This window comes from Dermacentor variabilis, chromosome 6, assembly GCF_050947875.1.
Source record: "Dermacentor variabilis isolate Ectoservices chromosome 6, ASM5094787v1, whole genome shotgun sequence".
Taxonomy (NCBI): domain Eukaryota; kingdom Metazoa; phylum Arthropoda; class Arachnida; order Ixodida; family Ixodidae; genus Dermacentor; species Dermacentor variabilis.
This window is the reverse complement of record NC_134573.1, coordinates 189,767,425-189,786,424: the sequence shown is the minus strand read 5'-3', so window position 1 is coordinate 189,786,424 and position 19,000 is coordinate 189,767,425. Positions and strand designations below refer to the sequence as shown.

The 19,000-nt window shown below is 43.2% G+C and overlaps 1 protein-coding gene across 6 annotated transcripts in view; it reads right to left on the bottom strand.

Moving 5' to 3' along the window:
- Nucleotides 1–19,000, bottom strand: part of Sgf29 (SAGA-associated factor 29) — a 52,300-nt gene that overhangs the window by 29,067 nt on the left and 4,233 nt on the right. For 2 of the 6 annotated variants that reach the window (XM_075697157.1, XM_075697160.1), the window contains exons 1-3: nucleotides 13,230–13,390; nucleotides 12,641–12,813; nucleotides 11,165–11,393 (exon numbers count right to left, since the gene is read on the bottom strand). In XM_075697157.1, coding sequence (XP_075553272.1) covers nucleotides 11,165–11,393; nucleotides 12,641–12,715 — 304 coding nt within the window. In that variant the 5' untranslated portion in view covers nucleotides 12,716–12,813; nucleotides 13,230–13,390. The other 4 variants (XM_075697161.1, XM_075697162.1, XM_075697158.1 and 1 more) reach the window with 3 other exon arrangements.

The following is a 19,000-nucleotide window of genomic DNA, read 5'->3' as shown; positions in this document are numbered from 1 at the left end:
ACTCTAAATGCCCAAAGATAAGTAATGCTAACAGTAAGTAGAAAGAAACAGATATCTAATTTTACATACATTATTAATGACACACCTCTCACTTGTATATTTCAGGGTAAATATTTAGGAGTCACTTTAACACGCGCTCTCCGATGGGAAACCCATGTTAACAACATGGGTTTCTTCAAGTGGAAATCAATGTATATGCTGAGCACCAAAGTGACTCATCTTTCTGAAAAGACGCCTTCGTCTTGCGGCAGCAGATACGTATCTCCTTGCCTACAAAATGCTTCTTCGACCAGTGCTGGAGTACGCCAGTATTGTTTGATTTACGTACGCAAAAGAACTCATAAGAGGGGGTGCAGAGGAAGGCAATAAGGTTAATTTATAATAAATACAATAAGATTCCTCGAATGAATTATTAAACAGAGCCAGTTTATTAACACTACAAAGTAGGGCAAAACTAGCACGACTAAAGTGTTTGTTTCAATTTATTAATGGTGACCAAACCATCGACACATTCGTACAAAGATCTTTGAATCATTTTAGGTCAACATGCCACAAGCACTCTAGAACACCGTATGAATACACCTTTAACTCAAATTGCTTTAAATATTCATATTTCCTTAAAACAATTAGGGAACGGAATGAACTTAGTCCTTCCATTACTAACGCTTCATATTTAAATAACTTCATAGCTTGGAGCAGCCGCCAACTTCAACAGCGTTCGCATTGAGCTTGCCCCTCACCGATCGAGGAGGGAACAGGACGTAGACGAGACGACGTAAAACAAACTGGTTTAATACATCACTGCAGGCGAGTGAACATCAAGCAACAGAGCACCGTAGTGTATGCCAGCAAGTACAAACGTTAGAAGCAGAGTTTTTATCTACAGAGCAGCATGCTCTTTTTTCATATCCCATACGGGGTCCTGTCTTCACATCACAGGAGTCTGGAATGAGCAATTCCAATGCATCTTTATGCTTTGAAGGACGCGTTGGCGTTATTTGTGTACTCGCACGTGGCGTGCTGTGCGTTCAGTGTGTATTTGAAAGAAAAAAGCTAATGCGCAGCATAGCACGCGTGCATAAAGGGCGCGCCGCGGGCGCAGGCAAAAGCAACAAAAAAAAAAAAGACATCTGCGCATCTGACATGGGGGGGGAAAGGTGGGGGAGGCGGGTAGCGAGCCGGACAAATTGCTATAATAATTCTTAAAACGCTGCTTTGGAGAGGAGGTGCTGCTCGGCTGCTGTTCCTGCTGCCAAGACGATGTAAACAACCATGTGCACCACCACTTTGCTAAAATATTGCCCGCCCAAAAGGGCCATAACTGAAGGGCGCCTTGGTGCTAGTGTCAAAAAGAGCAGCTGCATTAACTCGACCAACGGGAGCCATGCGGAGATTCACACGGCGGTCTAGAACACGAGCACAGTTAGAGTGACCTAGAATACTGGGAGAGTGTCGAAAGTGCTGGCTCCTGCGTGTGGCTTTTGCAGGGAACTGCCGCACCGCACCGCTGGTGTGCCGGACCCATTGGACCCATGGGCTTTCTGCACTCTGGAAGCAAGTGGAAAGCCAAGGGCGTCTGCTACGCACTGTAGTTTTCTTGCATTCAGTTTCTACGCTTTGGAGCCCCTTTCAGTTTCTACGCCTTTCTGCACTTGGACGTTATTTAACTTCAATGGTGTGGTACGACATGGAACTTACGCATCTTTAAGCATTGTCTTAGCGCTGTAGCAGCAAGATAATGCAAAAATCATGCGTCGAACGGCATCAGCGCAGCCTAGTTCGGGTGCTAGAGTTCTGAAACGGTAATGTGGGAGCTGTACGTGCATAGAAACGCACAAAATGAAGTCGCACGCACAAGGAAAGAATGAAAACAATGTTATTCACATGCATAATTGGCCAAAAGGGTGATGCATGCAATAATTAAGAGTAACGAAAAAAACTTAATTGCTCGCGCAGTCAACTGCAGTACATAGATACAGTTTCGCTCACCACTACGAGCTTTCCAGTCGCAGTTGCCACTGGTTTACAGGCATATCCAAATGTCTTCATTCGACAATTTGTTAGCCTTGACTAGTACTTTATTATCCAAAGAGCACCAAAAGAGAGCTTAAGGGAAACGAGATAAAGAGTTGAGACAGCCGTAGTGCCGTAATCATGTTAGCTTATTTTGCTTCAGAGATAGCGTGCAGCAACGAGCTTCGCCGTGCTTAGACAAAGCTTGTATTAAATGCAGATATTAGAAATAAAAGCAACACCAGGTAAACTTTCCCACAAGGTTTTACACAAACAGTGTCCAGCAGAAAGAGACTTTACAGATATCCAGATAAAATTAAATTAAAGGCACAGATACCAGCATTCTTGCTGTATAAATTAAATAACTGCCAAATCAAAATATGGCAAGCAATGTACAAACGTAAAAGTGTTATTTCAATTACTTTAGAAAATTGTTCCAGAATACAAACCTGCTCTATATAAATAATAAATATAATCAACAAATAGGGATTGTATGTTTGTACCTGTTTGTACATATTGAATATTTGTTGTCTCTTGTTATATTTTTGTCAGGCACAGACATACATACAATATATAATATACATATATATTGGTAGAGCTCAATTGGTAGAGCATTGCACATGAAATGCGAACGTTGTGTGTTCGGTTCCCACCTGCGGCAAGTTGTTTTTTTTATCCACTTTAATTTCCATTAATCTATCGTTTCTTTATTTAATTTATTAAGCACACGTAATTTCCCCTATGTTGTCCTTGGTGTCAGTGTTTGTTGGCTTCTTATAATATGACTAATAAAAATCGGGCCCCTCGGTTAACCCCCTTTCTTCTCGTTTATATATATATATATATATATAGGTACACTATATACAAACAGGTACAGAGTGGATGTTTCAGAGTATGCTGGGGTCAGTCATGCATCAGCTTTGTGTCTTTCTACAGGGATCACTGTACATCAATAAAATATATTTATCCTAAGTGCTGGGTTTGCTTCACCTTAAAAAGTGCAATAGATAAGAACGTTTTAAACAGATTAAAATAACCCAGTCTTACGTACAGCAGCTTAACATCACATATTTTGAAGATTCACAGTGGTTAGTGTTCGCGCTTTTCAAAGACTTTGCAAAAAAAATAGAGATAAGCGGTTACATAGAAAGCAATAATTTCAGCGACAAGTGAGTGTGTGCAAATCAGGCACCCGACCGCAACTCCCACTTTTTCCCGATTTATTCAATAATGTCCATGCATCACGATTTCATGATGAAGCTCCCAAGTACTGAAACACCTTGTGAAAAGTTTCTCAAAATCTCTGACAAATCTAAAGAGATGGCCAGACGGATACAGCAAGCCTCCCTTGTCCCGCAGCTAGACGAGTGTAATCAGCTGCACTCAGCTGACTAACATATTCGATCTGGGTTAGTAGAATATCACAACAGTGTTCACACTTTGTTTTCAGAACAAACTTCCTAGTCACATAGCCGCAAATGTAAAAAAATGAGCCTTTCATCACTTTCTTTAGACGGGTTCTGCACCGGACTGGTTGCCTTCTTATCAGTCTTTCGATCAAGCCACATTTTCTGGCTTTGCACCACCTGCATCATCTTGAAATCATCATTGGATCTGAATTGATGCAATGATGCAATGCCTAGCAATGCAGTGGAGGCGCGTAACTACTGAATGAGTGGAGAGAGAAAGCAAAGAAACGTCGGGAGCGGTGATGCTATGTGGGGACGACAAAGAAGCAGGGGCTTTACGTATGATAGGTCGATGAGAAGAGAGAAAGGAACGAGGTCTGGAGGTGATATGATGCAGAGATATCTGGTCCACCCACCAGAAGCATTGAATCTTACATCTGCATCATCTGCGTTTGTCCGACCCCTCCTTCTTTCAGAAAGTTTTCCATTTACAAACAAATTTATTTTTTTCTAGATTGAAATGAATATATAACTACTACTGGCCCAGCCGTATACGCATTTATTATGTCAAAGTTGAACTGTTACAAAAGCCTTGTTATATAATCCATGAGTCCTCTCATAAATCATCATGTAACTTATCTCATGCTATCATATGCAAATGGCCCGCCAGTGGTATAAGCATAATTTATTGCCTAATGTAGGATTGTTACATAATCTAGCAAGTCTTTATTGTGAACGATGATCTTACATGTGTTTGCATTAAATTACCACCCTTGAAGCACTGTAAATACTTCTATTACTTTAAATATCAGTACTGCTATTGCCTTCAATGGCAGCAAAACATGAAATGTTTACATCCTTACAAGTTGTCTCTTTTTCATGATTTAATTAGGACTTCATATTAATTGATCAGCAAGCATAGTTGCTATGTACGAATCGCCGAGCATACAGAATAAATTGCTAAATTTACTTTCATGTTAAGAAGGAAACAGCAGAGCACGGGAGGCGTTCTTGTAAAGCAAATCCAATGCATGAAATAAAAGAAAGTAAATGAAAGGTGCGAACCATTAACATGAGCTACCCGTTTATATTTGCTTCATTCTCCTGGTTATGTGCGTCATCTTGTGCTTATTCTATTTTGCAGCACATTTACGTTCGTCATGCCACACTTAAAGGGCCCCATCACCAGGTCTGGCCATTTTGAGCTGACAAGTGCAGAGCATACAATGCGCACCAACGATCGTGTCTGCAAAGAATTACATCACTACGCGCCACAGAAAGGTCTGAAATTTCAATCCGAACAGCCTTTTCCCTTCTCCTCGCGTCCACTGCACTCCAAGCCGGATGGTGACGTACTCAGGCCCCTGCACCTACGTACTCAGGTCCGCAGTGTGACGTCACTCGTGGTGACATGTGACTTCAAGAATTATTCAAGGCAACATCTGTTATTTGTGTGATCTGTTGTTTGAATTGACGAATTGAAGTTTAGAGAAATAATAAAACACAAAAATGGAATGTCTGCATGTTTTTTGTTTTACTTCGCGCCGAAGCAAGAGAGATGTACTTCCGCTTCGTCTGTTCGCACGGTTGTGCAGTTTCCGGCTGCTTCTTTTTCACAATCCAGTACATTAGTCCATAACACAAACATATGATCATGTGCGATGCCTTCTTTTAATATGCTTCTTACCGCTCCCTTTCTATTCCAGTGAACTTGCCAGAATCTAGCATCAATAAGTTCATAGACCAAATAAAGCGTCATGACATTAGCCGGGCAGCGGGCAAGCACCTCAGTGTGAGTTTTCTGCTACTCACTGAACATCACAGTCCCGACGCCGTAGCAGAAATCTTCCTCATGTCTGTGCTTGCTACATACCCGAGTTGTAGCCGATGGTTGTTTGCTGGTTCTAAGTTTCAAGAGCCAAGCTTCACACAGCTTCTTGTCCTCCGGCTATGCGTGAATAAGGCTGACACTGGGCTCCGTTGCGCACGTGCTGGAGTGCACGTGCTTGGAGGCATGCAGCCTACCATGCTGCGCGCCTCCAAGCAGCCACTACCTATTATAGTGCTTTCAAATGCTGTCAAGCCGATACCCAAGGCAGGAAAACCTCAAAACTTAATCAAAACCACAGCGCAGGTGGGACCCTAAACTTTCATTTCCAGCTTGTTTCCGTGATTCCGAAGCAGGCGACGCGGCCGCCGTGTCCACACGATCCCTCATGCCACATCAAGCCGATAGTGGCACCAGCTTTTCCAGTGGTAGAGCTCGCCCCCAATTACCAAAATTTGCTATGGGGCCTGGTGAGGGGCCCTATAACTAAATACCTCCACTCAGAAAGAAGTGCACGCTGAATGTGTGCCAGAAACAGCCCCATAAGTGCACACCATTGCGGTGACAAACCTGCAAGGATAGAAGGAAACATACAAAATCCCCGTATTTACAGCATACACACGCATTCTCTGCATGGCGAGTCACTGCAGTATTATCTTGCAGTTACATAGTATACTATAGGAGCTTAATTATCGCAATGTTGGCTAATAGCGACCAAATGTCAAGTGCATAGCAGATGCCTGCCGCTTTGGCGCTGCTGCCACAGTGGAGAAAGCCCGTGGGTGCTGGCAGTTGCAGCAAAGCAGCGCAGCAGCGTGGCAGTTCTCTGGAAAAGCTTCGAGCTTCCAGTACTCTAGGTCACCCTAGCATGGTTTGGTCCAATCAGGAACACAGGCGCAAGATCAGACCATAAATGGGCATAACTATCTCATGCGCACACCTGCAAGCACCCGACACCAACTTGTCGCGTCGGCAGACAGGGGGAGAAGGGATGAGCATCCGAAGGAAGAGTAGGTTCCGCTGGTACATGCGCGCATACACACATGGCTCGCACGACTTCCAACAGCCGTGTCTCGGCAACTCGTCAGTGCCTCCCTAAAGCCGAGGAGCCTTACGTTCATGGCGCTTTGGCGCCGTCTACAAGGTCTTCCCATGCCTAATTTTGAATGTTTCTGCACTTTGCGCGCACGCTAACAGTTGCCACACAAGCAAAGCGTAACATTAGCTACAGTGGGAATTAAAGTACACTCGCCCACAAGATATTACAAGGCACGCGAGCACATGGCAAAGTGGCCCTCCTCCCCTTCTAGTGCTGCACCCCTGGTGTCGAGACCGACGCCTGCGCACATGCGCATCCCTCCGGGACTGCGAGTGTGCATATTTCTGCACTTCCTCCTTGTGCACCGGCGATATCCGAATGTATCCACGTGGTGCCCCTCTTGCGATTGGCACTGTGGCGGTTTCGACGAGCAAAACTTCATTTATACAACAGAAATCAAGAGTTAATTTTTGTATTGCCTGTCTCCTTCTATAGAGCGTGCTTTCTGCCATGCTCTTCAGTGGTAGAACGCCCCATTTGTAAAAAGAAATAAACAATGAAGACTGGCCACGAAAAGGTGCAGCGCAGAAAAGAAATTTACTTGTTGCATTCCCCTCCAGGCCCTATGTGTCAGCACTCATGACTCGATAAAAAGCGGCCATAGTGGCACGTGCAAGCTCACACTTCTGAACACGCTTCACATAGTTTTGCCCGTCAAAGCCACCACAATGCATATAGCAAGAGGGCATCTCGCGGCTACATTCGGATATCACTGGCGCGCAAGGAGGAAGCGCATAAACATGCATGCTTGCAGTCTCGGAGGGACACGCATGTGTGCAGGCGTCGCTCTCGACACCAGGGGTTCGCTGATAGAACAGGAGGAGGGTCGTTTCGCCATGCGCTCACGCACCCCACAATATTTCGTAGGTGAGTGTACATGTTGAAAAGTTTCTGTAAACAATTTTTTTTAAATCTGTGCCGGGATTTTGGTTGAATAATCTGTTCGCATCATCGTGCATCCTGTCAATGTATTTTTCGTGATTTTTTTTTTACTCATACTGCTACTAATAACTTCATGTATTAATTCTGCTAGTGTTTTAATGTTTTCCATTGTATAAATTACTTGATTGTGCTTCTTCTGTACATATATATATATATGCCCTCGCTGCAACAATCTCTTGCGAGATCGGCAGTATTCCTAAAAATATTAATAGATGCTGCTACGTGACTTCCGTTTGCCTGCTTGAGCGCATTCAATGTGGGCTCTTTTCGCTGCAGGAAGGGAAATATTTTTCCATCCTTGGCCCGAACAATGAGGATTCAGCAGAAGAGCCATTCGCACAATAAATGCTGAGAACACGACAAAACTGTGTAAACTACAGCAATGTGGTACGAGCAAGTTTTGCAGGGCTGGAGAAATTGACCTGGCTTCAAAACACTTCCGACAAGCAGTAGACAGCCAACACAATGCGACAAAAGAAGAAGAAAAAATGAAGAAACGCAGATATTCTGCTGAAATGCACTAAGATCACTTGCTTTAAGCAGGTTAACATTGCTCTCTCATTGTTTCTCAAGTACTACACAATATCAAATAGGATAAAAACACATGCACAAACAAGAGAACTTATTATTTAATGTCTCAACTCGTGTAACTATATGGAAGCTGTTCTATGCCTCCTGAGCAAGTGCTGAAATTGGGATGGCAAGTGTCAAGTGACAAGAGGACGCCCGCAAGGCATTTGGGATGAGGAGATCTGTCTCTACGCTTAGTTTTTTCAGTCCTGAAGAAACTAGCTAACTGGAACATTTTGTAGATTTTATTTCCCTTTGCTACCAAAGCAGTTTTGGGCGGAAATATCACAAGCATGCTGAACAGCACAGAATACCTGTAATCCTAGAATTTAGACCAGTAGGCACGACGAATTGAGCATAATAGAATCTGTTAGCTTTTGTATTTGTGCTATCATTTGAGACTATTCTTTAGGTTCTGCCAAGCGCCATTACATTTGAAAAGTAGCACTGCTAAGCTCGAGGACACAGGTTCGATCCCCGGCTGCGGCGGCTACATTTCAATGGGGGCGAAATGCCAGAACCCCAGGTTTTCAAAGTTAATCCAGAGTCCGCCACTGCGGCATGCCTCTTAATCATATCGTAGTTTTGTAAAGTAAAACCCCAGAAATTATTATCTGGGAAGTCTGCTGAATCATGCGTAATGCATACACCATAAAGGCAAAATTTAAAAGAATTTCATTTCATTAAGGGAACCTTAAATGTCTTCAAGCTGTGATATACCCACCCACGTTAATACCCACGTCTACTTACACTCACTCACTCACCTTCGTACTCACATCTACTAACACTCACAAGCACTTACTCACATTCAAACCATCATTGACACTCATATTCAGAGCCATCTCAACTCACAAGCACCCACTCACATTCACACTCACCTGCAATGACACTCAGGTTCACACTCACCTCCACTCACTCACACTCATTTCCACTCACACTCAAAAGCACTCGCTCACGTTCACACTCACCTGCACTTGCACCCACAGGCACTCCCTCACGTTCACACTCACCTGCACTTGCACTCACTCACGTTCACATTCACAAGCGCTCACCACGTTCACACTCACTTCCACTCACACTCAGACTCCCTGGCACCTCACTCACACTCGCACTCACTTCCACTCACTGGCGCTCGCACTCACCTCTGCTCACTCACTGGCACTCATTCGCACTGGCGCATTTGAAATGAGTGCAAGTGAGTGTGAGTGAGTGCACTTATGAATGAGTGCACCAACCTATCGTAGCAATATGCATTCACCAAAACAATGCCACCTAGAGGAAAGTGTAAGTGGCGTTGAGCAAAGCGTCACGGAGGAGGGTAGGCAGAGGCACGCTGGGTTGACCTACTCAGGCAGTTGCTATGGGCTCTGTGTGTGCTATGGGCATATCGGGTTCATCTCGTGATCGAGAGGCCGAGTGCCGATCGAGAAGGACGGAGCAGCGACACAAGTGGTGGCAGGCCTAGCGCAAGTTGACCGACCCCAAAGTAGCCACCAAGCACCAGGCACAAGCTGAAGAAGTCCGGCAAAATGCGCAGGCTTGGCATGCCCAGGAGTTCCCAAGGAACGTGCTAGGCGGCGTGCCACAATGCAAACATTCTACGCACAATGCACAAAAAGGGAATAGTACCCATATGCTTGCACGTAACCCGTCTTCACAAAGTGGAACGACACTAACTTTTTTTATTACTTTGAGTATAAGTGCTGCTGCACATGACTGCTACTGATTCTGATTTCGAATAAACCTGACTTGGCGTTATTTCGGTTACTGAGTGAATTATATATATTTATGACCTCTGCATGCATGTGGTGATGTTTTCATCCCTGGCAAATGTAAATTATTATAAGAGTTTCTTTTTCATGAGTCGTTAGCATTGCCTACTGGAAAGAGAAGCAACACTGAGACACACTGAGACAATACTGAGAAATACGCCTGGTTCGGCTCAACAAACCTCTGTTACAGTGACTATCATAGACATAGACGGTGACTGGGTGGACAGTACGAAGCTTTGACTACAGTATCAGAGCACATGTAAGCAACTTCAGAGCTAATGACACATTGTCCAAATGGCACAAGCAGCGTAGACGGTGCTTGTACTAGAAGCAGTGTTAGATATGTATTCCAAGCTGCCCAAACTTTCCACTTGTGAATTAAAGCAGGATCAGTCTGTCTTGCTCTTCATTCTTTATTTGGCTAAAACTTTGAAGCAGGGGCTTGTCATGTTTATGATTAAGTACAGTTCCTTGGTGCAATCACTACCTGATTGTTCATTTTCTGGCTAATCACTTGCAGGTGTGCTCAATCCGCGATGGATTTGTTCTTGCTGCACACAAGAGCTTGGAGGGTAGATGTTTAGTATTTTGTAATAGCCTGCAGCAAAGCCTTATTATCACTAGTCACTAGCTTACTCTGTAGCCTGTCACGAAACATTCAGCTTTCAACATTCGAGTTTTGTTGGTGTAGCAGCATTCACCCAAACTTCGCCACATTCACTCAACTCTGCGCCTATTCACTTATTCTTGGAACTTTTGCAATAGAGTGTGCGTAAGTTTGCGTCTCAGTTGGGGTGCATGCGTGTCGATAATGAGCGAGAAACTTATGCCAGGAAGCGGCGCTACTCCCTTTGTCACTGGGTAATGAGCCGTACTCACTCTTGGTGACGTTCCGGGGTTGAAGTTCTTTATTTGAAGGTTAACCATATAATGCTAGAGGATGTGTGAATTTTTTTATCCACGAGGAAAACCGTGCATCGCAAAGGGCCAGCCACACAAGCAGTCCTTATGCAGCAGTGGTCCATGGAATCGGTACCAACAATTCACTGTAGTCCTTAATATACCAGTCACTATATTTACAGCCAACTATTGCACACGTCTTCCGTCTAACGCTTCACATTTTGCGGCATGACTGAAGCACAGTGCATGAGCGATCACACAGCCACTTGCATTTCCAACAGATGATTGCACAGTAGCAGGGCAGAAGCGGTAATGGTAACATATTCGTGCGCTTTCGCCAAGGGAACATGCAGCGTGCCACCGAAAGCGCCATCTCATTGCTCAAGAGCAAACTGCTCCATGAAAAAGGCCTATAAATGTAAATCCAAAGCATTCAGTAACAATTAACGTGGCTGGAAGGGAATGCCCAATGGGTGATTTTTCTTACAGCAACTAAGCTTGTGTTCTATATAACAGCTTATTTTCACTTGTGCCTCAGAAACTATTCCCTCTGAGAAAATCTCCAAATGCCCTGAGGAAAGAAGAGATCAAACAGACTGATCATATATTGGTGGCATGCAAAAGTGCCCACCTGAATTTTTGGCTGCAATACGCCTTTCATTGCGGACAGTACGGATCTCAAAAATGATCTCCAGGGCCTTGCGAAGCAGCTCTTCCTCGCTTTCGGCATCCTGCAATGCAGTCTTGTACTGACCTCGCAGCTTGGACTTGTAGTAGGGTGACAGCTTCTGCTCCTGCTGGATGCGTTCATGAGTCTTGGTGATGTTGGTCAGATTATGCTCACTCCGGTTTCGCTCTTCCTATGATTGAAATAGAAGCTAAAATTAATTGTGTTCCAAATTGGACAGCTGCATTACCTGTAAGACCAAATGTTCCCCTGCTAGAACCTCTAGGTTCATTTTAGCCATCCGGTATTATGTATGCAGAGATACTACAGTTTATTTAATTTTAATCAGTACTCTAGATCAATGGCATGTACTTTTGGCCTCATTGTGAGAGGACATATTATGACATAATCCATGCATAATAGTATCAAAGAAGAAATTAGAGTTGTGTCACTAAATCTAAGGCATAAAACTGTGATCCAATTACAGTTTTAAAGGTGAAGCTCCAGGTCACAGGAAACAGTTCATAATGAGTAAGTGAGCTCTATAAAACAAAATCATTGTTTTGCTTACAATAACTTTGCCATTAAAGATGAAAACTGAACACACAGCATTTGTATGACCAATTAGGTACTGTAATCATCAGACCACAAAGTGGCAGCTCTACCTTATTTGCAACATATTCCAAAGCAAGTTACATCTGTTGACCGACTTCAGTGCATTCAGCTTGCAATGGCGTCCCTTGAGTGCCACTGACCTGCTACACAGCAAACCGCAAGGATATCGTAGGTAGCAACTATCCAGCAACAGGTGCACATGTGGCACTGACGGCTGATATTCTGAAAGAAACCTAGTGCACTATTAAAGCAATACACTGTTGCAGTACACAGCTCTGGACATTTTCAATGCTGTGCAACAAGCCAGCAGGAATTACTGCATGCTGGAAAAATGGACCCCACGTGATGTGACTTCCATAACCACAAACACAGAGAGCAACCACTTTGGGAACATTTGGTTCTTTCAGAGGGCTGCAGTACTCCAAAATACAGTATCAAAAGTAATGCAAGACTACAAGTGCACTTTCAGTGTGTGGCAGCAGTTCTGCTATCTATACATCAGTGTGGACTAGGGTGCACTTCTGTATTTCACATAATTGGATTGCAGAAAACTACTGTCACCATGCTTGGCAAACCAGCAGTAGAATAGAAAAATAAGCCAACAAATATACACCCGACCTGCAAGGTAAAAGCTGCATGTTTATATTTGTTGTCAATGCCATTTGTTGCTGTTGTTGATCACCAGTTTACCCAAACCGTTTCGAAATATAACACTCTCAAATCCCTGTGAGAGAGCCTGATCGTAAAAAATCGGAGCCGATTCCTGTGCTATGTCTCCACCCATAAAATGCAACCACTGCCAACACAATAAATTAGTATTTTCACCTGGCATTGCTGTATAACGTGCGTCAGTTCCCGCATTTTCTCTTGTATGACGGCGTTGTCGGCTTCCTTCTGCATGACAGCTTTTACGTATGCTCAAGGTGCTTCAGAGACACAAGGAGCCCCGTGTAGACAGCGAACACCCACGACACCACCACCACCAGGCAGGAAACGAGCTGAAACACAAACACAGGCTGTGTTGGACCATCGAACTCTTTATGAACATGAATGTCAAGTGTTGAAGCAAAAAAAAAAAGAAAAAAAAGAAAGAAAAGTTCGTGTGACGTCGCGGCTGAACGCGCGACTTAACGCTGGCATATGCGTTTGGGAGTGACGGTGTCAAGCTTGCCTCGTAATATGGGTGTTCTAGTTTATTTCACCCGTTTCAATAAATGCCATACATCGTGATTACCCGGTATTACATTGGAGTTCGGCGATTTGTTTCGCGTTCCTCGAAGATATAGGAATTAAACGCGCTGAAATGCTGACTCGGCGTGCCTACGTGATCGGGTGTAAGATGACCACAACTGCCTGATCACAACGCTCGTATAAACCAGGGGGGAGACGCGCAGATGAGCGAAACCAACCCTACCGCATCAAGAGTACGATGCACCATCCTTCGGCTAAGAGTTCCCATAAAACTACTTTAAGGAGCTAACCGCGGCGCACTGGGATATCACTTCATAGAAGGCAGGTATACACATTATATTGTATCGCTCCTCTTGGAATCACGCTCACAAATAAACAACATTAACCGACCTGGCTTGGCATGGGCTTGGTTTCACCAATGGTTTGACCACGACCTACCGTATAAAGGGCGACCTGCGCATACCGTGGTCGCCTACGGCAGCGCGCGGCCAAAGAAATACCACGTGATCATTGAGTTGGGACCAAGCGTGCCGGTAGAGGACGCCAGTGCTCACCCTCACAGCCATAGAGTTACTATACTGTGCTCACAGCCATAGAGTTTCTCACTATGGTTGCCACCATGCTCAGACATAGAGTTTCTCACTATAACACCTAGAGGGAAATCTGGCGTCACCGTCTATGGGGGTTTCGTAAGGGGGCACCGTGCCGTCATGGGAATGACGAGGCTCGTGTTGGCTGGTGTTGTAAGAGGCTTCGTCTAAAACGTGGATATGGCTACGCAAATAACGCGTTCTCAAAGTAAAATCTTCATAAAATGTTTCCATTCACGCATATTACATCTTTACTCACCCACGATGCATGACCAAGCGAAGAAAAGCAAGAACAGACGACCAACTGTTTCAAAGCGAGCGCGAACCTTGTCGTCTGTCCTCCAACTTTAGCGGCCCGCTGATACTTCTTACGTAACATGTAGTCGTACACACAATAACAAGTTCTCATAGTTAAACAAAACATGTTTTTGCGTAATAATAAAGCTAAAACAGCTTTTCACGTGCTGTTTTAGTAGAAAGTGAATCATTGTGACAGACGGAACGGTACTTTCCAAGCGCGTCTTCATGGTGTCCGGTCTCTACGAGAACGATGCCAATCCGAAGTCACAATATACCGGCATTCCCATGCATACCACAGCGCAGCAGCGCCAGATTTCCCTCTAGGTAATGTAGTGAGAAACTCATAGAGTTTCTCATTATTATTTATGGCGTAAATGAGCATCAGCACGTGTTGCGAGAAGTGATGTAGGCGAAAAACCTGCACTTTCGAGATAAATAATTTGACCTGCCTGAAACAATATTTTCCCGTTTTATTTTCATTTTTTTCGATAAAGAAATGTACGTTGCTAACCAACGCTTTCAAAGAAATGATTCTGACTGGCTGCGCCAACATTTTAATGGACTGTAACTGCTTACCTGTTTCTCCACGAAAAGCATTCTGCATATAACCGTTTATTCGTCGCATAAATCGGCGACAGAACGTCCATCAGCATGGGAAGCGATGTATCTGGCTAACCAACGCTTTTCAAGGAAATTATTCTGCCTGGCTAAAGCAACATTTTTCAGAATCAGAATCAGTTTTATTTTCCTCAAGGAAAGGAAAAATGGACCCCAGACAAAAAGCTGCTCATTGAGCAGCTTGACGAGGCCTGAGGCCCTACAAGCAGTGGCAACAGCGGCAAAACAGCAGTGTATGTCGGACTAGAAGAGGAAAAAAAAAAAAGCAACTTGAAAAACACACACAAAAAAAAAAGAAAAAAGAAAAAAAGAAACTGTTCGCACCAAGCTGTGAAGAACGACAACAAAAAAAAAATATTTACACATACATACACCAATAACAAACCAATATTGTACACTGACATGTTATATTCACACGTACACACGCAAAAACCTGTAGAAGTGGCGCGCATACGCCCCTATATATATACATATATGTACACCTACATATACATATACACGCGTACATGGTATATATACACACACACACCATTCAAGTGCACACATGCTTAACTTCAAGTTAAATATTTTATGAAGAATGAGCTGTTATAAAAAACGGGGAGCGAGAAAGAGAGAGAGAGAGAGAGTAAAACTTTATTCAATGGAAATAAAATAAGGCACGATGGTTGGAGCCCCTATTCCAGGGCCCCACTGGCACGAGCGGCTCGCTGGGCTTGGTCCAGAAGAGCCAACTGGCTCTCCCGACCCTCGTCCGCAAGCCATGCCTCCCACTGCCTATTCCTCATTAGTGGATGTTGGTGTAATATGGGACTGTCTATGTGCGGAGGCCTCCTGGGGCACTCCCATGTGATGTGTTTTAGTGTGGGTGTGTCTGTGCACCACGGGCACTCGTCAGAGAACCTCGTGGGGTGTATTCTGTGTAGGTGGTGCAGGTTGGGGTATGTATTCGTCTGGATACGACGCCAGTCCCTCTCCTGTTCGCTGTTTAAATCGGAGTGAGGATGTCCAAAACGTCAAGAAAGTGAAATTGGACAATGTGTGCAAAATCATTCCACACTAGTCCACACAAAAGAACGCCAAATGCCCAATGTAAACTGCATGATATAAATCTGTTGCCGATTAAGCTATACTGTTTAAAAAGTATTCAATTAAAGCACGTTTATTTATTGCGGGGCCATCAATTAAGGTTGTATTATTGTTCAGGGTGTAAGGTATTATATACTTTAACATTTGTTGACCGTAATTCGTTCGAGTTTTGGGAAGACACCACTTTTCTAATTGTCGAGTGTTGGCTGCCGGTACACGTTCCTTGAGCATTGATATTCTGATAAGGAAGTTAGTACGAAACGTGGTTTTAGCGGTGAATAAAGATACAATAATGTGCGGTAGCATAACACTGATGGGCAGAATTTTTAACCGAATAAAAAGCGGTTTGGAATGTGCGCAGTACTCTTCGTCTGCAATAATACGAATGGCTTTCTTTTGCAGGCTCACAATTCTATTCATGTTAGTCGGTGATGCCGTGCCCCAAACAAGATGACAATATGCAATGTGTGATTGAAATAATGAAACATATATCTGTTTTTTAATGTGCACTGGAAGAATGCCACGACACCGGGAAAGTGCTCCAACAGCTTTAGATAAACTTAGGGATACGTAATTAGTGTGTTCAGTCCATCGAAGGTGCTCATCAAATACAACACCCAGTGTTTTATGGTGGCTAACGACCTCAATAATATTATTGCCTAGGTTAATGGTTAAGTTAGTCCCTATGTGACGATTTATAGCGCGAAAAATAACAGCTTTTGACTTAGTTGTATTTATTTTGAGATTGTTTAATTTAGACCAATTTAAAAGGCTGTTTAGGGCATTGTTTGCTTTTGAATTTATTTCTGTAACCGAAAGACCAGAGATAAATAGGGAAGCGTCGTCGGCATAAATTACAAAATCAGCTTCTGTCGAAATTGTTATCACATCGTTTATATAGACATTGAAAAGAAAAGGTCCTAATATGCTGCCCTGAGGGACGCCACATTTCAGATAACGTTTGGATGAACAAAAACCATCTATGTTCACTATTTGTTCACGGTCTTTAAGATATGAACTGAAAATTTGAAGTGTCCTTCCCCTAACGCCGTACTTGTTTAACTTGTCTAAGAGAATATTATGGTCTAGACAATCGAAGGCCTTACTGAAATCCACAAAGATTCCTAGTGTTAAGAGTTTGTTTTCAATATTCTGTAAAATAATTTCTTTTTGGACTAATAAAGCTGATTCTGTAGAAAAACCTTTGCGGAAACCGAATTGAGAGTGTGATATTAACTGATTAGCATCAAAGAAGTTCTGCAGACGTTTGAGCAGAATTTTTTCTAGCACTTTCGAAAAAAGAGGAAGAATAGAGATGGGGCGATAATTACTCATGGAGTTTTTCGAGCCTGACTTGAAAATGACTGTAACCTTAGCCAGTTTCATTCTTGCAGGGAAAACACACGATTCTAGTGAAAGGTTAATAATATGACACAAAGGAAGTGCTAGAAAGTCAGCGACAAACTTTACTGGTTTAATTGTGAGGCCTTCTACATCAGAGCTGGAATTATTTCTTAAGGACATGAGAACGGTAAATACTTCTGATGGATCTGTTGGGCTAAGAAATACTGAGCTGGTTGTTTCATTTGAAATAACAGAACACGCATCTGCGTTATATTTTGCTGTTGCTTGCTCGGTGAAGAAGTTGTTAAAGCAATCGGCTAATAGTACGCCTGATTTTGGTGACCCGTCGATAACCAATTCGCCAATGTCATTCGAGATATTTCTATGGTTAATTACCTCATTTATTGCACGCCAAATTAGCTTTGAATTATTCTTTCTTCCCGCGAAAATTACTGAGTAATAGTGACGCTTGGCTTTGCGCAAGTCATTATTTAATTTATTCCTAAACTGCTTAAACACAACGTAATCATTAGGATTTCTGGTTACCAAGAAACTGTGGTACAGGCGATCTTTTCTTTTAATCATTTTGAAAAGGCTAGGTGAAACCCATGGTTTCTTAATTTTTTGGGGTAATTGTCTCGTTTTTAATGGGAAACTTGAGTCATAAAGCACTTTAAATTTATCAATAAACGCATTATAAGCCTCATCCACTGAACGATAGTTGAGACATTGTGTCCATGGTGTCTCACTTATCAGTCGCCTGAATGATTGTAGTTTGTTATCAGTAATTGCCCGAAAGGTTACCGGTCTGCTTCGAACAGGTGCAGGTTGATGCTTTTCTATTGTTATAAAAATTGGACAATGATCGCTCAGATCACAAGACAGTGTGCCCGAAGATTTTACGATGATATCTATATTAACAATAAACAAGTCAATAATGCTTGACGAACAGACCGTGATTCTCGTTGGAGATGTGATGGTGTTGGTGAACCCATTGGATTCAATGGCCGTAAGAAATTCTACTGAATCAGCGTTCACTTCGTTTAGATTAATATTAAAGTCGCCGCCGAGCAATAGGGTGTAGTTATATTGTGAACAGTAATAAAGAAGAGCATTCAAAAATTTGAAAAAGGTGTTACAGTTTCCACCAGGGGGCCTATAAATTACAGAAAGAATGTAAGTGTTGTGTTGTAGCACGAGTGCTTCATAGTCATTGGTTATAACGGTAAATTGTGGAATGATGCTACACCTTAAAGAAGACCTAACATAAATAGCTACTCCTCCTCCGCGGGAAGGCCTATTTAGGAAAAAGGTGGCGTACGATGTTAATTTCAGTAGGTCTGCTTCATGCTCACACCATGTTTCGGTGAATAACAAACAATCAAACGGCAATGCAAGGTTACCTAAAAAACTTTCAATCTGATCGTGCTTATTTTTCATTGAACGAATATTAATGTGCACTGCGGAAAAAGAATTGCTGGCGCTCGCACTGTTGCTGATGTCGCATGGCATGACCCGATCGTAATAATTTACAGCAGCCATGACGAAAAGAACAGACACAGCACTGGGAGTGGCAGAGAAGTAATAATTTGTAGACAAAGGGCAAGGGAACACGCAAGTGCTTCACATATAAAACTGATATGGAATAACGTGATGGCTTCATAACTGGGGGTGTATATGGCTACACAAAATACAAGTACACACTCTCGGTTGCGCAAACAAGAACAGACCAGAGCGGCCGCAGTTAGCTTCACGTCACATAATGATAACAATGGTACAAAACAGCCCGCAAGGTACATTATCTTAAGCATGCATAATGGGCTTTACCTGCTTACCTATTTCTACAGGAAAGTCGGTCTGTGTATAACCGTTTATTCGTCGCGTAAATCGGCGACAGAATGAGCATCAGCATGGGATATAAGGATCTGGCTAACCAACGCTTTTCAAGGAAATTATTCTGCCTGGCTGAGCCAACATTTTAAGGGGTATGGTAGAGTAAACCCCTCAAAAAACCGAATTTGCAATTTTGCCACAGAAAAATTGTCTGCACTATGAG